This window comes from Tursiops truncatus, chromosome 11, assembly GCF_011762595.2.
Source record: "Tursiops truncatus isolate mTurTru1 chromosome 11, mTurTru1.mat.Y, whole genome shotgun sequence".
In the NCBI taxonomy this organism is placed as follows: domain Eukaryota; kingdom Metazoa; phylum Chordata; class Mammalia; order Artiodactyla; family Delphinidae; genus Tursiops; species Tursiops truncatus.
In genome coordinates, this window is record NC_047044.1 from 7064025 (window position 1) to 7087395 (window position 23371).

The 23371-nt window shown below is 60.6% G+C and overlaps 2 protein-coding genes across 4 annotated transcripts; both read left to right on the forward strand.

Moving 5' to 3' along the window:
* Positions 1–6475: 6475 nt before the first annotated feature.
* TNFRSF13C (TNF receptor superfamily member 13C) lies at positions 6476–8419 on the forward strand. 3 transcript variants are annotated; one of them, XM_033865931.2, is made up of 3 exons: positions 6476–6692; positions 6965–7282; positions 7744–8419. In XM_033865931.2, exons 1-3 carry the CDS (start codon positions 6542–6544, stop codon positions 7923–7925), a joined length of 651 nt encoding a protein of 216 aa, XP_033721822.1. In that variant the 5' UTR covers positions 6476–6541; the 3' UTR covers positions 7926–8419. The 3 variants fall into 3 exon arrangements, with proteins under 3 accessions (XP_033721822.1, XP_033721824.1, XP_033721823.1); XM_033865933.2 differs by having other exon boundaries at positions 6477–6692; positions 7046–7282; XM_033865932.2 differs by having other exon boundaries at positions 6478–6692; positions 7043–7282.
* Positions 8420–12348: 3929 nt separating this feature from the next.
* Positions 12349–22366, forward strand: SHISA8 (shisa family member 8). The gene is made up of 4 exons (XM_033865937.2): positions 12349–17573; positions 20241–20374; positions 21150–21296; positions 21668–22366. Exons 1-4 carry the CDS (start codon positions 17050–17052, stop codon positions 22060–22062), a joined length of 1200 nt encoding a protein of 399 aa, XP_033721828.1. The 5' UTR covers positions 12349–17049; the 3' UTR covers positions 22063–22366.
* Positions 22367–23371: the final 1005 nt, after the last annotated feature.

Genomic DNA, 23371 nt, shown 5'->3' on the forward strand with positions numbered 1-23371 from the left:
GCACAGTCTGCCTGCCTCTTCTGGGCTAGTCATTTTGCCTGGAGACAGGTGGGGTCCTCCCCATACACCCGCCCCCACCCCCAGCCAGCATGAGGCACTCTCTCGCTCTCTGGTCCCTATGCCACGTTTTCTTCGCCACCTGGTACCATTTAATGAGAAATAGCGTGGCATCACGTTCTCCAGCCGAGGATCTGGGAGCCTTCCAAGTGCTGGGGGAGCGTGACGCTGTCACTGCTGTCAGCTCCAGCGAGCTTGGCGTGGGGCCCTGGAACCCAGAGGCCGCCTCTGCCTCACAGCAGAGCTGACCAACCCCTAAACGGCTGCCGGCCACCCTCAGGCCCACTGCCCCCAGCCGGGGAGTAGGGGCCAGCAACATTGTCCCGGAGACAGTTTGACTGAGGGAGGTGACGGAAGACCAGTCTTTACGCCCCCGTGGTGCCCAGAATTGGCGCTTGGTGCTGTGGAGGGAGACGGGAGAGGCTGCACTTGGCTTCTTACTGATCTCCCCATCTCAGGCAGGTCACTTATCCTTGATGTGCCTCAGTTTCCTCATCTGTAGAATGGGGTCAGGCTAATTGATGCCTTTCTTCCAGCCGGTTGTGAGGACTGAGAATCAGAAGCTGTTATCTTAAACATAAAACTCCAAGCAAATGGAAGACTTCTGGGGCTGGCCATGGTCACAGGGTGGTCACGTTTGAGGCAGTTATTGAGGGTTGGCATGGACCCCTGGGCAGCAGGTCCGAGTGGGTGGGCAGCCCAAGGCTCCCGGAAGGGATGCCCTTCTGCTGGGCCTGGGAGCTGCCCGGTCCAGGCTCTCTGAGAGCACAGAGGAGGGAGTGAGACGTTTGGGCCCCCGCCTTGTGGATGAGGCATCCAGGCTGTCAGAGGAGCTGGGCTTGTTCAGGGTCACAGGTTCTTTTGTGTCCTCAGGCCACCTGGTTGTGGGCAGCCCTGGAGCCCAGGCCCAAGGAGCTCACATTCTCCGTAGGAGGCAGCCCAGACCCAAGCATTCAGGCCCGGGTCTGCCCAGGAGGCAGGGCCTCCCTTCAGGGAGGGGGCTCCGCAGCATGGCACCTGTGTCTCCACCCCTCAGCGAGCAGAGGCAGGGGCAGCCTGGCCACAGAGAGGAAGTGATGCAGTGGGAAAGGACCTGGCCTCTGAGTCCCATTGACTTGGGGTCTGTGGCCAACCTGCAGTGTGACCTGGGGTGGCTTACTTCCCATCCCTGAGCCCCACGGCCTGCTGAGGTTCTCCTGAGCTCAGAGAAACTGAAGTGCCTGACACCGCAGCTGCCGCATGCTCACCCTCCAGGCCCTCCACAGAAGGTGCAGGAGGTTCTTGAGGTCAAGGCCCCCTCACACCTGGTGCCAGGCCAGCACAAAGGGACCCTTTCCAGAAGGTGCCTGCTGACTGAAACACTGCCCCCACCCCAGCCTGCCATCCGTCAGTCTCCCCTGGGGCTATGCAGAGAATCATTGTGAAAGGACTTCTCACAGACACTTGGCGAGGCTGAGGGAGACAGTGTGGTGGGCTCTGCACATCCCAAATCTGTGAGTCCTGATTGAGTGTGACCCTATGGACAGGGGGGTCCCTGACCGGCTCTGGGAAGGAGAGGGGGTGGGCAATGCCCAGGGCCCCTGGCTTGGGCAGGAGGCAGCCTTCCCTGGGGGTTTCTGGGAGCTAGCATTTGGTGGAGGCTTGGTCTGACTGCATAACAGCCCTGCCAGGCCAGGCTCAGAGGGGTTGCCCAGCACTTGGTCCTCTTCTGTGCCGGACCTGACCCCACCCCCCCAGTGTCATCGACCCCCAGATGTTGTATCGTGGGAGCGGCGGTGGGAGAGCTCAGGGGCCGGGGGCTGCCTGGCTCATCCCTTTTCCTTCTGAGCTTGCTCTGTTCTTTGCAAAGTAAGAATCACAATTCCACCTCCCCCCACAGGATTGAGGCAAGGGATTCAGGTGACACGCAGGGCACAGGGCCAAGCAGGTGGTGAGCGTGCACGCTGCCGGTCCCTGGGCCTTGCCTGCTCCTCCCCAGACATCTTCCGGGGTCACTCGCACCTCTGTCCCCCTGTTCCGAGGTCTCACCGGGCCTTTCCCAAGTCTCTGGTCCTCCCTGCCACCCTTCAGTCCTGACGTTTTCTCCCCAGCACTTCTCACCTCCTCATCCACTGTATGGTTTTACTGTTGGCCTTTTGTCTCTGTGGTTCCCTGCTGTCTCCCCAGAACCTAGAACAGTGCCTGACTCGTAGCAGGTCTCAGTAAGTACCTGGTGTCTGCACGCGGAGTTGGCCTGTGCGTCACACAGGGGCCAAAAGCCCCCAGGAGGCCCCGAACCAGTGGCCTTGTCCCTCCTGTGTGGTGTCCCGAATGGTGCCTGCGGAGGGATGACCGCTGGGGAGTTCCCTGCTCCTCTCTGCCCCCACCCTAGCCTCACCGCCTCTGTCCACCTTACACACCTGCAGGCCTGGCCCCAGGAGGTGGGGACTCTCTTCCCTGTGGCCGTGAGGCTAAAGGGCCGGGTCTCCTTTCTGACCTCCCATGGAGGGCCCGCGTCCCCCAGCCTAGGGCCAGGCTGAGAGAACTGCCGGGGCTGCTCTGGCCAGGAACCCCTGGACTGCGTGTGTGTGCGTGTGTGTGTGTGTTTGTGTGCAGGGAGGCTGGGGGCTTGAGGGTAGACAGAGAGGGCCTGGAAGAGCCTGGGCAAGGATTTTCTAACTGCTTCATGGACAGGCATGACCTGCCCTTGTATAACGGGTTCAGGGGGAGAGGGGCCCCGGGGTCTCTCTGGCCTCACCAGGACTTTGTACTGATCTCCCTGCCTCTCCCACCCTCTCCCAGTGTCCAGAGGCCCAACATCGCATCCTTCCCACTCCCCGGTGAGGGGCCCTTTCTGGCAGTGTGCTGTATGTCAGAGCTAATACGTGAGAAAGGCAAAGGGAATCACTACTCTGGGGGCTCCAGCCGCTGTGACAAAATAAGACGGAGCGAGCGGGACTTCCCTGACAGTCCAGTGGTTAGGGCTCTGCGGTCTCACCGCCAAGGGCCCGGGTCCATCCAAGAAAAGAACAAAAGATGGAGCAAGAGAGCCAGCACAGCGCTCAGGACGGGCCCAGGGATGGGAAAGGCCAACAGAACCATCCACACCACGTGGCCCGTCTATGAAACACAAGACCTGGTTTCCTCTATGCACGTACACGAGAATTTAAAGGCATAAAAATCAGACTGGGATGAAAGGCTCCAAAGTGAAAACAGACTCCCTCTGGGGGCAGCAGGGAAATGCCCCTTCTTACTCATAGGCTTCTGTATTGTTTGAGGGTTTTTTCATGAGACTGTGTTCAGATATTACTCACAAAATGACAAATAAAACTAATTTTTAAGTACAGAATACACGCATCCCGGGTCTCAGAGCACTTTCACATCCAGATCTGGGGGGCTGGGTCTCTGTGCCCCTGGGGACTGCCCCCACCATGACACTGAGCTTGTCCAACAGGCAGAGTTCCCTCACTTCCCCAGTCCTGTCCTTGAGGCATGAAAGGCACAGGCCACACTTCGTAGTCGGCTGGACACAGACCCCCACCCAGGCCACCTCGAACGTGCTGGGTCATCCCTTTGCCCCTCAGAGCCCTTATTTCCCCATCTGAAATACTTTCATGATGATAACACCTGTGTCAGAACCATGGGGAGGGTGTTTTGGGGGGCATTTCAGGGATACAGATCAAGGGAGACTCCCTTTTCCCTGACAGACTCAAATTAATCGTCTTTTTAAAAAAACTCATCATTGAATGAAAACTTGAGAACACGATAGATTCCATCCGAAGGGTTTTTCAGCAACAAAGTCCCTTGTTTTCTGCTTCAACATGCATTGAGGTGATGACACCAAATTATTTAAAGTAAAAACTATCAAAAGAGCAAGGGAACTTTGCTTGAACCACGTTGATTTTTAGAAAGTTTAACTCTTCTCTCTTGCTCACATCTCATAGTTAAAAAGTGACGTAGAAGACAAATTTTAAAAATTAATTGACTTAAGAGCTATGTGAGAAAAAAAAAAAAGAATACGTTGAGGAATAACTTTTTACTACATTGGTCTGATGGTGAAATTTCTCTTCTTAACAACTCCTAAGTCGTCCAGAGATTCGAGGCCTCCCGCTTCCCTGTTTAAGAGGCGCAAGTGAAAAGGTTTGTTCTGAGCCAGGTGCCCGCACGCTCCATCGACACGTGTCCTGTTGTCTGCTCCGTCCTCAGCGCCTGGCTGTTCAGGCACATGGGAGGCACCCAGGAAACCTTTGTGTCAAACCTTTGAGTGTCTCCGCTTCTCCCTCAAGATGGCTTGCGCCAGGGTCCACGACCAGCAGCGCCACAACCCTCCCCCAGAGTCAGAGCAGCCACGGTGAGATGAGACAGAGGCCAGGGCAGCCCCTGCAGTGATGGCTCAAGTAAATGATCCCAGACCTGGCTCCACCCTCACCCAGGAGTAGCTTCCCCCTCCAGGCTCCCGACACCCAGCCCCCTCCACTGGGGTTAAAAGAGATGCCTGATGCAAGTCAGGGCCCTGGGGTAACAGGTAATAACAGCTTCCGTAGCTATGGCGATGGGGCGGGGCTTGGGGCGCAGTCTTCCAGCCTCGCCGCCGCCCCTCTGCCCCATAGGAGGGCCTTCCCTGGCCTGACTCCTCTCCAGCTCTGGGCTCCCCACCCCCTCACCACACACCCACTCTCACACCCACACCCACCACCCCAGACCCACTTCTCCTTTGCAGTTGCCCCACCGCCCACACCTTCCTGCCACGGAGTTGCTGGCCCGTAGGTAGGGGACGGAGAGGCAGTGGGCCAGGGCTCCCCAAGGCCGGCCAACTCAGGGTTCTGTGTGAGTCCTAGGGTCCCCGGAGCCAGAAACCTGGGGGCTGGCCTTGCTCCCCTCACTCCATGGCATCCCTCTTTCCTCCTAAACAGCTGCTGGCTCGTCCCCTGGCCCTAGGCTATGGTGCCAGCTCTGCTTACTTTGTCCAGTCTCCGACTCCACAGCAGCCGGGGAGAGGGTCCCTTCTAAGGCACAGCTCAGAGAATCTCTCCCCCACTCAGACACCTCCTGGGGCCCCTCACTGCCCCAGGCCTGTGGCTTGAGGCCTGGCCCTGCCCATCTGCAGCCTCCCCCTGAGGCAGTGGCCATGCCTGTTCCCAGAGCAAGCTTCCCCTTGCCCTTCTCTGTGCTTCTGCCCTTGCCCATCCCCTCTCTCTGCCTTGAAGGTTTCCCTCCCCCTTGAACGGCTAAAGATCTACTCCTACCCCTAAGCCCCCTCCCTGCCCCCGGGGCAGTTACTCTTTCCTCTGTGCACCTCCAGCCCTGACTGCTTAGGGGTCTGGTATGGCCCACCATGAGGCTCTAAGTCCGTGCTCCATGCTGAGGCTCTCTGCCAGCCCCTGCCCCCAGGGAGGGGGCAGCATATGTCCAGGAAGGTCGAGGGGGCTTGTGTGTCTGTCTGAGACTCAGTCTGAGAGACACAGGTGAGAGACAGGTGGGTCTGCCCCAAACACCAGGGAGTAGAGACAGACAGGAGGGGCCTCGGTGAGACACAGAGGCGAGAAAGCCTGGACACACACAGCGCTGAGAAAAAGGAGTCGGGTGGGTGAGCTGCCTCCTGCCTACTGGGCCTTGGTCTGTTCGTCTGTCTGTTCATCTGTGGATCTGAGTGTCCCTCCTGCTTAGGATCTGGAGACCGAGCTGGCCCTGAACCTACCCCGTCTGTGCCCTCTACTCCAGCCAGTGGTTCCTCGCTAACCATAGTCAGGCAAATCTGACTATGACACGCCTTGCTTAAAGCCCTTCATGGCTCCCCAGTGCCTTTCCAGCCGGAGTCCCAGCTTCTCTCAGTCAAGGGCCTCTGGTCCCAGTACTCCCTGGCCTTCATATTTAGGCCCTTGCTCACCCTGGGCGCTCCCCTAGACCTCACTCCACTAGCAAACACCTTCTCATCATCTCCACAAAGCTTTCCTGTCCCCTCCGTGGTGATCATCTTCATTGATGCCGCTGCCGTGAGGCATTGTCTCCCCCATCACCACCTCCAGGGTGGGAGTCGTCTGGGGCCTGGTACAGTATGGCCACTCAGGATGTGTTTGATGAACTGAGCAGCTCTGCCTGAGAAGGACAGGAGGGCTCCCCGGAGGAGGCAGGTGGGGGGGAGATGCCTGGTGAGCATGGTCTAGGACTCTGGGCTGGCCTTGGGAAGCAGGACAGAGGAGGCCACCCAGAGGTCTGTGTCCCGATTAAGGGGCCCATCCTCTGCTCCCCAAGAGCAGGCCCTGGTTTGAGCCCCAGCCTCATCTCAGTGCCCAGCAGAGGGCCCGCCCAGTGGTTGTCTGGAGGTGATGGTTGAATGGAGAAACCACAGATAGAAGGTCTGGGGTGCCGGGGCCCTGGCTAAGAGTGGCCCCACCTGGTCCCACCCCAGCAGGCAGGAGGGCGGGGTGGGTGGTGGCCCCGCCCGGTTTCCTCCCCATGGGGCAGCAGAGGCCAGACTCAGCCCCAGCGGGGTAGGCAGACAGGCATGGGCTTCGGCAGCATGAGGCGAGGGGAGAGGGGCCTGAGGGGCAGAGACATGCCGGCCACCCCGCAGTGCCTGCAGGCCCAGTGCTTCGACCCGCTGGTTCGCAAATGCGTAGCCTGCAGTCTCCTCCGGACGACAGAGCCTAGACCGGGTAAGAGTTGAGCCGCGCTGACGGACAGCACGCAGGGCGGCCCTGAAAGGGGAGGGAGGGTTCTGCCGGGAGGACCCCGCCCTACCAGAGTCGCAGGCATGACCCCCACCTGTCCCAGGACGTCGGGGGGCATCGCGTTAACGGGCGAGGAGGGGGGCCTGTGGGCTGGGGCCTGGATGGCGACCAGCCATCGCCGCGTGGCCCTCATGGCCCCCTCTCTCCCCCTCCCCCTGCCCTGCCCCGTCCGGCTGTCCCTCCCCTCCGCGGCCCAGCCTCGCCTCCCTCCGACCCTCCCCCTCCCCGCTCGCCTCTCCCCTCTGCCCCGTGCTCTGCCTGCCCGTCCCCTCCAGCAGGTGGCCCGAGCAGTCTGGCGCCCGGGACGGCGCTGCAGCCGCAGGAGTCGGTGGGCCCGGGGGCCACGGCCGAGGCCGCGCTGCCGCTCCCGGCGCTGCTCTTCGGCGCCCCCGCGCTGCTGGGCCTGGCGCTGGCCCTGGTCCTGCTGGGCCTGGTGAGCTGGAGGCGCCGTCGGCGGCGGCCCGGCGCGGCGGCCGCCCCAGAGGCCCTGGAGGCCCCGGACAGAGACCAGGATGGTAAGTTCCGTGTCTAGGGGAACCGAGAGGGCTGGGGGCCGTCGGAGGGGAGACATGGCCCTTGAGGGGCAGGGGCAGGGGCAGGGTAAAGGCGTGGGGGAGGTCTGAAGCAGAGGCTGGGCTCTAGGGGGTGATGCAGACAGAGGGGACGAAGACTTGTGTGAGGAAGAGACACAAGGCTGGGGAGCCCGGTCGAGGGAGGGGGTCTGTCCTGCCCTCTCTCTGGACAGCCAGACTGGTTCCCACCCCTCCTCGCCCTCTCCCATTTTGCCAGCGCTCTCAGCACTTCCTGTCCTGAGGGCCGATCATGTGCCACCCTCCCCAGTCCCGCCAGTGGGGCTTCATCAACTGACTTCTCTCTCATAAGTCAGAGGGCTGTTCCTCCAGGGAGGCTTCTGGAACAGGGATGGGGGAAGGCTGTGACCCAATCCTGACCCTGCATTCCCCTGCCACCTCCCCAGAGCCCCTGGACGGTGACAACGTCCTCTCCCTGGGAACCCTGGATGCCACAGCTCCCATCTGGCTTCCGCCCAGTGAAGACCCAGCTACCACCCCACCTGCCCACAGCGTACCTGTGCCAGCCACAGAGCTGGGTTCCACTGAGCTGGTGACCACTAAGACGGCCGGCCCGGAGCAACCATAGCGACGGAGGGGGCAGGAGGTGGTCCCTGCCCTCCCTGCGGGCCATCAGCCAGGGGCTTAGAGATTGAATTCGGTTCTTCACCCCAGTTCTCACCCATCCCTTTTCTGGGAACCATGCTGCTCCCCGGCTAACCCTGCAGAACCACAGGCACCGCAGACCACAGGGTTCAGACTGCATGGCATCGTATGGCATGTTAGCATTTGGCTTAAAATCGTACCATCTATGGCAGCCCTCAAAGGTCGTGGCTGAGCTCTGTGCTTTCGAGTGGTTGGGGTACTCTTTTTTAAGCATGGGGAAGCCACCAGAAACCAGAATGAATCTAGGAAAATTATCGAGTGGGAGGATGCTTAATTTGTAGCTGGGTGTTGTATTTTTTTAATACTTGCTCTCAGAGCTGTCCTGCTTTTAAACTGATACAAATGGAAGCAATGGGTAACCAACTGACCTGTTTTCTTTGGGATTGAGTACAAGATGATTTTAAGAAATAGCCTGAATTGTGCTGATTCTTTGGTATCTGTATCCTAGGGTCACCCCTGAGCTTGGCCCAATCTGCTAGGACCTATGATGCCATTTTCACCCTGGTGGCAGCTTGCAGAGCCCCAGGCTGTAGCCCTCCCTTCCCTTGGGAGGAAGCCCTCTCTTCCCTTGGGAGGAAGTCTGCAGCCTCTGGAGCTGGACTGCAGATTCACACTGAAGGCACACTGACAGGCATCTCCATCAGAGACCACCTGGAATCCCAGCTGCCTCCAGGGCACACTGGGCTGTACACAGGGCAGGGCCCAGGACCTGCAAGAGGCTCCTTGTTAGGAGGCCAGGGCAGGCCTCTGGCCTTGAACCAGCTGGACCTGATGTCCCTTGAGTGTCCTTCTCTTTGTGGCCTGTCCTCCTCAAGTGCTTGGGTCACTTGGCCACTCTGTGCCAGCCCCCTATGGTCACCCACCATCCCAGTGGAACTGTTCCTCTGACAGTGGTGCCCCTTGCTCTGGGGCCTGGAGCTGAGACCATCTCTTCCAGTTCTGGACCATCCTGTGCACTCAGTCAGCCGCTGACTTTCCTGCCGATCCTCCTACACAGGGACACAGGGTTAGAACCTCCTGGCCTGGACTCCACCCTGGACAGTGTCCTTGGAATTTGTCACAGCTTAGCACCCTGGGAAGGCACGATGGACTGGGAATCAGCAGATGGGATTCTGAGTACCATTTTGTCCCACTTGTAGGTTCTTGACCATGTTCCTTTTTTTTTTTTTCCTTTGCCATGCTGCGCAGCTTATGAGATCTTAGTTCCCTGACCAGGGATTGAACCCAGGCCTTCGGCAGTGAGAGCTAGGAGTTCTAACCACTGGACCGCCAGGGAATTCCCATCTTGACCGTGTTCTGTTCCATGCATCAGTTGCTTTCTGCCCATCAAAGCTGCCCAGCAGACACCTGCCTTTCCTGCCCACCCCTTTCCCAGCTCAGAAGATAGTCAGCGGCCAGCAGTAGTTGGAGCCCCAGAACCTGGACTACTACATCTAAGCCTCTTCCTCTCCCTCCCAAACCCATCTCAGATGCCCCCTCCCCGCCCCCAGGCCACCAGGTGGCTGAGGTGAGGTCAGTGTGCGGGCACAGGCAGGAGGGTGGGGAGCAGGCCCAGAACGGGTCCAGCTTTCCACTTCCCTCCATCTCAGGATTCGGGGGGTCTGAGCTGTTCTCGGCCATCCGTCTCACGCCACCTTTTCTACCACAGCCAGGGGGTGGGCCCTGGAGGCGAAACAAGTGGGTGAACACCCCTGGGGTCCAGACACGCAAACCTCTGGCACCACCGTGTCCCCAGTGAACCCCTAGTCCAGTCTCAGTTTCCTTTTCTGAAAAATGGTGGTGGGGGGTTGGACGCAAAGTTGTCCTCGTGGCCTGTGGCCCTCCGAGTAGGACTGGGAAGGCAACGTGGAGGATCCTCACTCCCCCACCCCCATTTTACAGATAAGGAAACTGAGTCTCTTTCCCAGAAGGAGAGTCATTGCTTTAAAAAGGCCTTGACCTTTTTTAAGACCCCTGTTGGTCAAATTGCTTTCCTGAAAATCTGGACCCGTTCATGTCCGTGAGCAGGATGATATGGCGCATTTTGCAGGTAGGGAAGAAGAGGCCCAGAGAGGTGAAGGGATCTGGCCCAAGATACAATAAGCAGCGGTGGAGCTGGGCTCCACCCGGGCGCCTACCTGTCCAGAAGTACCCTGGCCCAGGTGCTCTGCTGGGGAGCAGCAGACTCCAGGCGTTGATCCCAGGCTTTACTCCTTGTTTCTATCACTACTCAAAGATTTCCCTCCCCAGCTGGTCTCTTTCTGCAGTAAGAGGGATCCACGATAGACTGGGAGAGCTGCTTGTTGGGATGGGAACTGAGGGAAGTAGCCCGCCTCCCACTAGCCTGTTTCTGGACAGTTTTTCCTGATGGAGGGTCAGGTGTCCCGGAGGTCCCCAGGGCCCCACGGGGGGGGGGGGGGGGGCGGGGTTGGCTGAAGTCTCAGTTCCTCCTGGGGCTTCCTGCAGGCACGTCTCACTTCCTGCCCTGGCAGCCCTAGCTCCCGGCTCAGGCTGGGGGTGGGGAGGCCCAGCTGGTGAGGCCAGGGAGGAAGGACCTGACCCCTAACCTCCCTCTGTCTCGGCAAGGATGGCCCCCTTGCCTTTAGACGCTGCTGCATCTCTTTGGGCCTATCTCCCATATTCAAAACGGAGCCTGAGGACCAACCAGTTGTCCAAGATTAAAGAGGTCATGTGGAAAGTATGGTCTCCACCTCAGAAGTGCCTCTACTTCCTTCCTTCCCTGGAATGAAGACACCTTTCTGCCCAGGGCCCCCAACCCTTAGAAATTCCCTCTGGGAAGTGAGTTTCCCAGTGAGTTTCAGAGCCTGAGGCTCTGGTCTCAGGAGTTACCACTCCCATCGCTCATCTATTTACTGCACCGTTGATCACACCAGATGCCAGCACGCCTGCTTTGTGCCAGGACCATTCTGGTCAGTGCCAGGAGGTCAGCCTCAGACCCTGCCATTAGGTCCTATTCCAGTGGGAGAGACAGAGCGGGACACAATGACAGGACAGGGTCCTGATCCCTGCCAGAGCCAGGGAATGCCCCAAGCGCGGGAGTGACTAATTTTTTTTATATATATATATAAATTTATTTATTTATTTATTTATTTATTTATTTATTTATTTATCTTTGGCTGAGTTGGGTCTTCGTTGCTGCACGCAGGCTTTCTCTAGTTGTGGCGAGCAGGGCTACTCTTCCTTGCAGTGCGCGGGCTTCTCATTGCGATGGCTTCTCTTGTTGTGGAGCACGGGCTCTAGGCGCGCGGGCTTCAGTAGTTGTGGCACATGGGCTCAGTAGTTGTGGCTCACGGGCTCTAGAGCGCAGGCTCAGTAGTTGTGGTGCAGGGGCTTAGTTGTTTTGCGTCATGTGGGATGTTCCTGGACCAGGGCTCAAACCCGTGTCCTCTGCAGGGAGATTCTTAACCACTGCGCCACTGGGGAAGTCCCGGGGAGGGTGTGTGTGTGACTAATTTAGCATTTAGCGTGCTTTGGAGAGTAGGAGGTATGCCCTGAGTTCTGTGGAGTTTTCCTGCTGGAACAGAGCAGAGAAAGGGCATTCTTGGCCCAAGGAACTGTGTGCAAAGGTGCAGAGAAGAGGGGGCAGGAGGAGAGGCTGGAGACTTGGGCAGTGTGGCCCCTGAGTGCCAGGTGAGGCTGTCAGAACCTTCCCTGTGGCCATTCTGCCCCCATGGCACACAGGGGCACTCACTTCAGGGAACCCAGTGCTCCTCCAACCCCATCATTTGGTCTCACCCTTTCTGTCACCTCCGAGAAGCCACCAGACCCCTCTGGCCCTTCTCTGGGCACAAGGTGGGAGCTCATTCCCATTTGCTCTATTGTTGGTGGCTCAGGCCAAATTCTCCCTCACCCAGAACGGAAATTTGACCTCTCTCCAATATGAGCCAGCTCCCCAGCTGCCTGATCCTGACCTGGGGGTGGGGAAGGGGGGGTTGGGGGGTAGGAACCACTGCCCAAGATCACATGGAGAGTCGAGGAGAGGAGAAGCCAGGAGGACACCCATGCCAGTGTTCCAGCCCATGCTCTTTCCAGGGACTCTGCAGGGGTCCCGGGGCCCAGGGGGCCTCTGAGCATCTCCTCACTCCCCTGAGCTGCAGAGACTCTGAGGACCAGCCCCGGGTGTCCTGCATGGATCTAGGACGGTGCCAGCGACTCCAGGGCAGGTGAAAGTCTATCTCGGCAGCTCCTGCGGTCAGCGAGACCGGTGGCACTTCAGAAGGCGGGGCTGTGGGACGGAGTGGGTGGGGCCAGGGCTAGAGGCGCGGCGAGGGCGGGGTCAAGAGAGGTGGGGCTGAGGAACCCCGAGCCTCCAGGTAACACGAAAGGGGCGGGGTCAGGAGCATGTAGAAGGGGTGGGTTCAAGGCCCACCCGCAGGGAAAAAGGGAGGCCACGGATGAGCGGAGGCTACCAACTGTAGCCTCTCTAAACTCTGGACCACCGCGCTCACGCGGGGTCCCCATCCTCAAGCGAGGCCCGAGAACCGCGGCCCGAGCCAGGAGGGGTCCAAATGCAGGGCATGGCCCCGACTCTGGGGAGAGGTGGCCTCCCCCACTCCGTCCCCCGCCCTCCGGCTCCGGGCTCGGAGCTGACCTCGGAGGTGTGTCCCAGGAATGGGCAGGCTAGTGGGTCAGGGAGCACCTGTCCCGGGTGGAGGCGCTGTACGGCCTCTGCCGAGCACCGTCCTCTCTGGGTCTGTTCCCGTGCTATGGTCTTGGTGGGCAGCTCCGGATTTGCACCTTCACTGGGTGATGCGGAATTAAGAAGGGAAGCTGAGCTCCAGTTCCCAGCACCACCACCCCGAACCCCCGCTCCCTCGCAACCTCAGGAGCCCGGGGGTACCCTCCCTCCCACAGGCAGCTGGAGCCTGAGTCACGAGCTGCCTCTCATGGAGACAAAGGAGCCTCAGGCCCTCCCCTCCAGACCCCGCTCCCAGTACTGGCTTCGCATCTGCACTAGCAGGGAGTACGTAGTCCCCTAGAATCTCTGCTTCTTGCGTAACCCTCCACCGTGGACAAAACAAAAGCAGGGTGGGCTTGGGAATGAGGCCTTTGAGGCTTGTGGACGACACCCACAGTGGCCATCACAATCTTCTCAGCACCGCTGTGGCGGGGGCTCCCAAAAGGCTGCATGTTCCTGGATGTTTTTCATCCAGGGACCCATTGGCTTCTTCCTGCAGCCCTGCCAAAGAGGAGCTAGCAGCCCATCTTGCAGATGAGAAAACTGAGGCCTAGAAAGGTCGACTGGTCTTACTAGAGCAGGAATTCTAACCCACAATAGTCTGGTTCCAAAATGAAGAATAAACAGGAGCTCTCAGTGTGAGGGGCTGGAAAGGCCTTCCAGGAAGAAACAACCTGCTGGAAGGCCTGGGGGCTTATGGAGGAGCTGTCGTGTCAGGCGTTAGTCAGGCACTGGGTGTGCTGCTACTGGGGGTAGGAACACCTGCCTGGCCTCTGGGCTGGGGTCCTCCAGCTGCTCTCTCTGTTTGTACTAAACTGGCCAGAAGGTAGGTTTGGGGCTCACAGGGCAGGTTCCGGGCCATACCCCAGCCCTTCCAGGCTGTGTGCCGGTCACAGCAAGTCATTTCTTCTCCCTGGGTCTTGGGTTTCTCTCTAGGAGGGCTGGGCAGACTGGTGACCTACCACCTAAAATCAGGACACTGAGGCCCAGGACAGGTTTTCCTTAATGTCCACAACCTCTCCTCTCAGGACGCTGAGCCAGAGCTGGACACCAGGCGAGAACTCAACAGTGAGGGAAGAACACATATGCAGAGGCATATCCACACTGACACACACATGTGCGGGGAAGGCTCTCATAGCTGTGCCAGCACCAGACATGCACACTCTCACTCACATTCGTGAGCACACTCAGACACCTGCACACTCCAGCTTTCGGAGCTGGGGGTGGGGCGGGTTCCCTTCATGAACAGAGACACGGCTCCTCTGCCCGCCACATGGGGCTCACTGCAGATGCCAGGGGTTATTTTAAGCCTGGATCAATGGATGATTTTTGGTGACACAGGCTTGGGGACGGCGGGCAGTGGAGATGAGGGGCTGGTGCTCTGGTGCCTTGCTTTGGAGAGAGACCCCAGGGTCCAGGGAGGGCAGCCTGGGCAAAGGGATCCCCCCTTAGCTGGACTGCTCCCTCTCTAGATCCCCTTGCCCAGCACATGGCTGGGCACCTGGAGGACAGTGTCAGCTGAATGAATGGCCAGACCCCAGGGCTCAGCCAGTTAGCTGTGGTCTGTCTTTGCATTTGCCCTCTCCTGCTTCCCCCACTGCAAGGCTATGTGTTCACATGGAGAGGGCATGGAGCGCCTGGCACAGACCTGGTAGATGTGGGCATCTGTTGTTCCTGGCTGACCACTGAACAAGACTGAGATGGGGAGGATGGATGTGGGGAGGAGTTGGAGGTTGGACATCAATCCCTTGGGGGCACAGTGGAGGGGACAGCTGAAAGCCAGCTCCTTCATTGGATAAATGGATATATATATATATCTCCTGACTGCAGTCAACTTGGGGTGGAAGCTGAGCAGAGCACCCAATGATGCCAGGACAGTGGGGGCAAGAGAGGGGCCCAGGGAGGAAAGCATTGGAAGACTTGTTCTGGGCCCAGTAGGGTGATCCTACCTGGGAAGAAGCCACAGTCCCAGGGGGCAGCGACAAGCCTCTTTAAACCTAGTGCCCAGCAATAGGGTGGGAAAGTGGGGAGAAGCAGTCACCTTCCAAGACCCAGTAACACAGAGGACTGCTTGGCAGTGTGTGACGGGGGCACTGATACAGACTGGACAGTTTGTGCCGTGGTTCCCATGTCTAGGAACACCAGCTAAGGGAGCAGAAAAGGATGCACCAGAAAATACAGTTATAATATATAAATAAACAGAATAATAATCTGAAAGTTTGACAGCAAAAAGCAAACTAAAAACCAGTTACAAAACAGTATGTAAAGCCTCAGTTATCCCTGGTGATGGGATTAAGGCAATTTCATTTTATCCCTTTGCTCATCTAGTTTCTTTTTTCTCTAAAATGGTAATAAAGTCTTTTAATGGGGTAGTGTCCTCCGGGCTGGGCGTGTTTGTGGGGGGAGGGGGGAGGAGCAGGCTGTCTCTGGCCAGGGCACAAGGAATCACCCTGATGGGGGAGGGCATTAAAGGGAGGTCACCTGCCTTCCCGTTTTAGCCTTGAAATTAGCCTGTCAGCCCCTCATCTCATCAGCAGAAAACCTGATCCTCCTTTAAATGTAAATCCTTCTCCCTCTTCCTCCCTCCACCTCCTCCATTTTTATAAGCTGATCCCAGTTGCTGAGTGAAGAGAGGATGCAAGGGGGAGCAGGAAGGGCCCTAGGAGCCCAAATTCTTTATCTGAAACTAGAGACTAGAGTCACTTCACTTCATTCATTCAGCAAATACGGCAGAGGCCTGCCCTGTGTGGGAACATCGGAGAAGTGGTCCATGCAGCCCTTGCCCTCCTGACGCTCCCATCTAGACAGTGGGAGGCCCCGTATTGATCCCTGACCCCAGAACGGGCAGTTTTTGATGTTAAAATGAGAAACAGGCAGAGAAAAGCAAAGCACCTGGGATCGGGTCATATTCTCCAATTAAAACTAACTTCAAAAACACAGCCGAGGGCTTCCCTGGTGGTGCAGTGGTTGAGAGTCCGCCTGCCGATGCAGGGGACATGGGTTCGTGCCCCGGTCCGGGAAGATCCCACATGCCGCGGAGCGGCTGGGCCCGTGAGCCATGGCCGCTGAGCCTGCGCGTCCGGAGCCTGTGCTCCGCAACGGGAGAGGCCACAACAGTGAGAGGCTCGCGTACCGCAAAAAAAAAAACCCAAAACCACAGCCGAGTAGTGCTCCGAGTAGGTTCCATACCTGCCCTTCACCCTCTTCCCCCGGGCTTGAGAAAGGACCTGAGCATCCTGTGGGGACCAGGGCAAAGGATCTGCCCATGGCTCTGCCCCCAGGCGACGCCCTGCTGTCCTCATACAAGGCAGGGGCTAAACCAATCTCCTCCTTTTCACACCTGGGGTGGCGGAGAGATCCCAGGAGGGCGCCGACCAGGCCAGGTCCATCACCCATAGGCGTGGGGTCACCCCAGGACCCCAGCCCGGTGACTGAGAAGTTCTTGGACCAGGGTGTGCGCCCCGGGGTTAAAGCTCCTCCCTAGGTGGCGCGGAGGGGACCCATACTTGGCCCTCTGCCGCGGCTCTGCTGGGAGTTTCCTTCCCACTTAACATTCCCTGCCTCAAGTCACACCTCTGTCTCGATCGGAACCGATGGAGGAGACGGGAAGGAAGGCGGGTGGGCAGCAACGACTCTCTGGGGCTGCTGGGTCCTTTCAGTCCCCGCACCTGTGAACCGAAGCGCTCCCGCGGCGGGCGTAATGTCCGAAGTAACAGTTCCGAGAGCCTTGAGCTGAACCCTCTGGAGCGCCAGTTCCGGGGAATGTTTGGGGGAGGCCTTCGGGGAGGGTCCCTGGTGGGGCACCCAGGCTGTGCGGGCCCTGCCGCGCCCCCTCCCTCCCGTCGCCTCGGCCGCGCTCCTCCCCCGGCTCTGCTTCCCTCCCGCCTGTCCCCCTTCCCCCCGCTGTCTCCCTCCCCCGCCCGCCCGAGGCCGCGCGGAGCCGGAGCCGCAGCCAGAGCGCGGGCAGCGCGGAGCGGGCGGCGGGAAGGCAGCCGTGTCCGGCGGCCCGCCGCCCCCGCTAGGCCCCAGACTCGCACACCCGCCGGGCCGGGGAGAGGCCGGGACCGAGCGCAGGCGAGGACCCGCCGCCCTGCCCGGGAGGAGTCCCAGGGCGCGGACTGGCTGGCTCGGGTCCGAGGTGAGGCTCGGCGTAGGACGCGCCCGCCGGAGGCGCGGCCCCGCGAGCCCACCAGGGTCTGGGGTCCTCTCAGGAAGCTGACGACCGAGGAGGTATCCGCCGGGAGCCAGCGCTAGGACGGCAGGGCGGGCTTGATCCCTGCGGGCGCGGACGAGCGGGCCCGGAGCGCGGCGGGAGGGAGCCGCGGCGCGCCGCCATGCGCCGGGTGCTGTAGCCGAAGGCGCGGGCCCGATGGAGCGGGCCTGGGCGCAGGGGCTGCGCGGAGGCCGCGGCCCGCCGGCGCTCGGGCTCGCGCTCGGGCTGGCTCTGCTGCTGGCGCGGCCGCCGTCGGGCAGCGCGGGGTCCCCCGAGGCGCAGGAGCCGGCGGCGCCCGGCACGGCGGCCCCGGCCGGGGGCGACCGCTGCCGCGGCTACTACGACGTGATGGGGCAGTGGGACCCGCCCTTCAACTGCAGCTCAGGCGCCTACAACTTCTGCTGCGGCACGTGCGGCTACCGCTTCTGCTGCCACGACGGACCGCGGCGCCTTGACCAGAGCCGCTGCTCCAACTACGACACGCCGGCCTGGGTTCAGACTGGCCGGCCTCCCGCGCGTGCCCGCGACGCCACGGTGCCCCGGGATCCGGGCCGCGAACGCAGCCACACGGTCGTCTACGCGGTGTGCGGCGTCGCCGCCCTGTTCGTGCTGGCCGGCATCGGGGCGCGCCTGGGCCTGGAGAGGGCGCACATACCGCGCGCGCGGCGCACCGTGACCAGGTGAGAGCGCGCCGGCCGGGGCCGGGGTCCGGGATCCCCTCCCAGCCCAGGGACAGGTGGCCTGCCAGGTGGGCGCCCCCTCGCGATCCTTCATCCTTCCCGCCCTTCTCCGAAACTCTGGTCCTCTCAGCAGCCCCCTCCTCCAGGTTTTCCCTCCCTGCTCTGTCTCCAGGTCTCTCTCGCCCCCCACCCCCACTTCACGGAGGGAGACAGCTGATACCGCTCTGTCTCCCCTTGACCTTCCGGCGGGAGCTGGGTGCTGGGCCGCCTTCCCCCGAGGCTCCCGCCTCCTCCGGAGTGGGCGGGGAAGGCAGGTCGCTCGACCGAGGGCACAAGATCCGCGCCTAGGGGAGGGGACCTGGGGCCCCCGAGCCCCACTAGCGCAGGGTGGAGGCGTGGGTCCCCGGGGAAGGGACACTTTCTATAGCTCTCTTGGCTCTCTCCCCACTTTTCCCTCCCTCCTCCCCTCCCACCCCGCATAGTTGTGACTCAGGCCTGACCTTATTTCCCTAGGATTTTTAAAAGGCCTCCCCACTCACCCCACTCAGTGCCCCCAGGCAGGGTCAGGGTATCCCCCTGTGTAGAAGCGGACCTGAAGTGTGTATGTGGCGGGGTACAGATTCGTTTTTGGTGAGGCCTGGACAGGTGTTAGCTGAGTTCTGAGTTTCATGTGACGTGGGGGCCACAGGACCCAGGTTCTCTTCCTCAGCTGGGATGGGGCTCTGGGATTCTGTGTCCTGACCCTGGAAGCCTCACCTGCCCCCAACACACTCACACCCCCCCTGCCCCCGACACACTCACATGCCCCCAGCCACCCCCATCCTGGGCCCTGCACCCTCCTCACTTGCTCACCCAGGTCCCCACTCCCTTGGCTGTGTGGGCTGCTGACATGTGTAAGACAGGCAGGCTGGTACTTAGAAGTGACAGTGGAGAGAGGCCCCCATGCCTGGGTGGGCTAGGTGTGGACGCTTCCCCACTCCTAGACCTCAAGGGCAAGAGGGCTTCCTTGGCACTCCACGGCATCCCTTGTCCCCCAGACCACTTAGGCCACCAGCTCCCAGACAGCTGTAGGGCAGAGCTGGGCCTGGAACCCTGGCCTCAGCTACTGTGCTGCATCCGTGATGTGTAATGTGGTGGCTCTCAGCCTGGGTCCTGGATGCTTCAGAAGCACGGCCTGGGCTTCCTGAGCTTGGAGCCTCATGCTGGGTGAGGGGGAGAGGACAGGGCCTGTTCTTGACCAGAGTGGGGCAGCAGGAACTGAGGGCCATGATGGTGTAGAGGGCGTGGCTGGGGCAGCCTAGTGACTCGTTCACTGGAACCCACTTCATCCTCAGGGGACCGGGAAACAAGTCTAGTAATGCTTCAGGAAGAGCTGGACCACCCTGATGTGCTGTGTGGCCCGGGCCAGTGCCTTCCTCTCTCTGGGCTTTAGGGTCCTGTGTGCCCTGACTCCTGCTTCTTATCTGGGGAGACCTGGAGCCTCACTTCAGTTCGTGTGTGGCTATGCTCTGAACCCCTGCCCTCCCCTCAAGTCTCACCCTTAATTCTGCCGTGTTGAGGTTGGTGGTCAGGGAAGGCTTCTCAGAGGGTTTGGTGAGGAGTCGGAGTCTGTCTTTGGAGAAAGTTTTTGCGAAGGTTCAGAGGCATGAAAATTGCTCAGGTGTTTGGGAGGGCTGGTTGGTGACTGCTTGCTCGGAGATGAGACCACAGGTGTGGGCAGCTGAGGAGTGGGCAGGGCATGAAGGTCAACTCAGGCAGGCACTAGGAGACTTTCAGACCCTGCCACATTGCAGCCAAACTGCGCCCACCCCAGGTGTCCCACCTCCAGTGTGCTTCTTCATGAATCAGTCATTTGAGGCCCCAGCTCCAGGAGGGAGAGACCAAGCTAGGAGAAAATCATGGGTTCCGTGCTCTGAAGGCAGCTGGGCTGAAGGCTGGGTCTGGCTGTCTGTGGGGAAGGCTCAGTCGGATTCCGTCACAGCTGGGTGGGGGCTGGGTGTCCTGGTAGCCAGGGAGGCGGCTGCCCAAGGTCACACAGCCTTTGGTGCGGGGCTGCCACTGCAGGATCTCCTGGTTCCTCCTTCCCCTCATTTGTCTGTCCTCCGTGCTTGTGCTGGCAGCTCTGTTCCAGAACCCAGCAGAAGCCCCTGCTGCAGGAGGGGCGTTAGGTAGGCAGGTAGAAAAGGCTTCCTGGTAGAGGAAGGGTTCTGGTGGGGTTTGAAGAATGAGTAGGAGTTTTCCCGGAGGAGATGGAGGAAAGTAACTGATGCCAGAGGGAATGGCACAAACAAAGTCCAAGAGCCTGATACACTCACAGAGCTTGTGTTGGGAGAGGAGGCTCAACATGGAGGATCTGGGGGAGTGGACTCCAGAAAGGGGAGGAGGGGAGCCTTTGGAAAATAAGGTGGCCCTGGTTACACGTGACCCCATTGGTTTCCTGACCTACTCTGAGAACTGGCCATGTGGAGGCTACAGGTCGTGCCTGGGAGGGGAAACTGGATGTATGAGGTCAATCACAGGAGAGAAGGGAGGCCAGAGGGGTTGAAAGAGCTGCCCAGGGCCACACAGTGAGAAGCGATGGCCGGGGCTGGCCTTTGATAGACCAGACCTGGCTGATGGGGAAGCAGGAGGCGTGGAGGGCTGCTTGTCACCACTCTTTCCCCACAGGACACTGACAGAACTTCTGAAGCAGCCTGGCCCCCAGGAGCCACTGCCTCCACCTCTGGACCCACCTCTGGGTAGCTGTGTCCAGGTGCAGATGGGCGATGGCCTCCCCCGGGGCTCCCTCCACAGGAGCACAGGTGAGTAGACTAGCGGGAGGGTGTTTGCTGATCTACAGCACAGAGCCGCCCTTGTCTGAGGAGGGCCTGGGAGCAGGGGAAGGGGTGTGCTGAGGCTGTGAGCTGTTTCCCAAATAGAAGTGAGCCGCCTGCCTCTGCAGGTGTGTGAGTGGGCAGTGGGCAAGCTAGTCAGCTCCTCTTGTTGGCCAGGGTCCCTCGACGGGTCCTGCAACGTCCAGCCTCAGGGACTCTGTGAGGAAGGTTCTAGATTCGGGGATCCCCAGCTCAGGCTCTGGGGTCTGCCTGGTTCTAGGCTCTGGCTCAGTGCCCTGGGGTCCGACTGGCCCACGGCTGTGGCCTCCTGTGGGCCTCTTCCTTCAGGCTGGTGCCTCCCTCTTGGACTCCTGCTGGTGAAGCAGGCTTGACAGCACCTCCCCTCCCCCCAGTATGGGTTCCAATCCTCAAATATTCTCTTCATCTCTGGGAGAAGCAGGTCCTGGGCCTCAGTGCCAGGCTCAAACGTTACGTGCTGGCAAGTCTTTTGTTAGATGAGCACCGGCTCAGGGCTGGCCACTGTTACTCACGTTATTCTGAGCCAGGCCCTGTCCTAGGCACTGGAGAGTCTGTCTTCAAGAGTCAGGTTCTGCTCTCAGTCTCCAAGGCGTAAGTTCATAAGTCATCTCACAAGCTCTCATTGAATCGTAGCTGGGGAATGGGCTGCGAAGAGGCGGTAGTGCTGGGGCAGGGTGACCTCCGGTCAGCGGGCCGAGTCTCATCTCCTCCTCCCCCCATCCAGACAAGAAACGCCCCATCAACGTGCCCCTGGCTTCGGCGACAGCGGGCCCCCCGCGCGCCCCGCGGCTGCAGGGCGGCGGCAGCCTGACGAGGCAGCCGGACTACGCCAAGTACGCCACCCTAAAGGCAGCCGCGCTCAAGGCCGCAGGTGAGTGGCCAGGTTTGTGCCCGGAGCGCCGGGCCCACCGCACCCGAGGTGTCCAAGCTCCAAGACTGCAGGGCTCGGGGTCCCAGTTCGAGTTCTAAAGTTCCCAGCTTCCGCATCGCGCCTACGCCAATCGGCTGCCACGCCTCGGCCGTACCCCCCCCACCCCGATCAGGCTGCCTGTCTGGGACCCCGTCGCCGAATCCGGAGCCCCGGGCCTAGGAAGCCCTCGTCTCCAGCGGCCTGTCCCCGTCCTACCCCTCCCCGGTGGGGCTGAGACCCAGGCCCCTGCGGACTGTCCCAGCCGGGAGGCTCTGAGGCCCCGCCCCCGGAGCCTGACCACGCCCCCGACCCACGCCCATCTGTCCCCGCAGAGGCCTCCCCGCGGGACTTCTACCAGCGTTTTCCCGCGACTGAAGCTGCCCCGCCGACCCTCCCGGCGCGAGCCCGGAGGCCCCCCGAGGACTTGCCTGCACTGCTCGACGCCTGCCCCTGGGCCCCGCCGGGCTACGTGCCCCCCGCCGGCCCCACCCCATCGGGCCACTACAAGGCCTGGACGGACGGCCGCCCGGCCCAGCCCGCCCCCCGCGGCCACCTGGCGGCTCATGCCTCCTCAGCGCCCCGGAGGCCCGGCGACGCACCCCGGCGCCAGTTCACCGTGGAGAAGCTGCCCGAGGCCTTCAGCCCGCAGCCCCCTGGCCTTTATGGACGCGCCAGCCGCGGACCCAGGCACCTGAGCACCAACAGCAAAGCCGAGGTCACCGTGTGAAGAAGGGGCCGCTCGTTCTGAGGCACTGCACTGCCAGGAGCCCTCTTCTGCCTGGGGGACTCGCCATGGGCTTGATCGGGGGGCCCAGGCTACCGGAAGGAGGGGTGCTGGCCATGAAGGCCAGCCCTTCTGCCTGCCCACTGGACTAGGAGCCTCGGAGCCTGCAGGGCTCCTGGGTCCACTTGGGTAAAGTCAGTGGTTCTGTCCTGGGGGCCTTAGGGCCCGGGTTCCTTGTGTAAATAAACCCTTTTCTGTGACTCCCAACCCTGAGAATAAAGGAGCCCCAGCTTGGCTCTGCGAGGCACTGATGGCGGAGGCACTGGTCATTGACGGGACAGACGGCAGTGCCGGCAGAGGGCACAGCATGTGCAAGAGCAGAGGACCGCTCCTGAAAGCTGGTGGGCAAGGGTTCTGGGAGCCAGGGAGAAGTAGCTGGAGAGGGTGGTCAGGGCTGAATGCCAGGCTTAACGTCCACACCAGTAGGAGCCACGGGAGAGGGCGCAGTTAGGCCCCAGCCATCTTGAGGCTGGGCACAGGGGAGAGGGCTGGTGGGCTCCCGAGGGTCCATGCCCCTTAATGGAGGTGAGCCCCTTCCAGCCGGTCACCTGCTCTACAGCTTGAGTTGGCTGAGCCTGGCTGAGCCTCATTGACATTTTCTGGCCCTGGGCCGGCCCCTGGGCTGTTGGCCACTTGGCCAGTCTGGCCCAGGGCCACCCCCCTGATGACTGTGGGCTGTGGGCCGAGTAGACAGCTGGTACTCAGGATGGGGGAGCCTCTTCCCGGTGGCTGCTCTGGGGGAAAACAGGGATGGGGATGCTGGACCCAGAGCCTTGGCAGTGCCCCCACCAGGGTGCTTACCCCACTCATGCTTGGCACTGCCAGCTCTCCCCCTTCCGGCCAGGCAGGCTCCCAGCACCTGGCCATGGCCCAGGGCATTGCCAACAGCCTGCGTCCATCAGGTTCGTCTGTGCCAGGCACTGATGGGGAGCTTGAGGGCTGGGTTGTATGTGTGACCCCATTGTGTGACCTCAACAAAGTTTCCCTCGTGTGTATCCTAGGCACAGGGTATACTGTTTTAATAACAGTGGCCACCATTTGCTGCTATTTCTTCCATTTAATCCTCACAAAAGCCCAATGGGTGTGTGGCTTTTCAGAAGAGGAAACTGAGGTCCTGAGACCTAAGTAACATGCCAAGGTCACCCAACTGACTCCAGTTTAGGACTCTTCCGTATTCTGCAACCACTGTGAATCTGGTGGTGGGATGGCAGCAGCAGTCGGTGTGGGGGAAGAGGGAAGGTTGTGTGTTGGC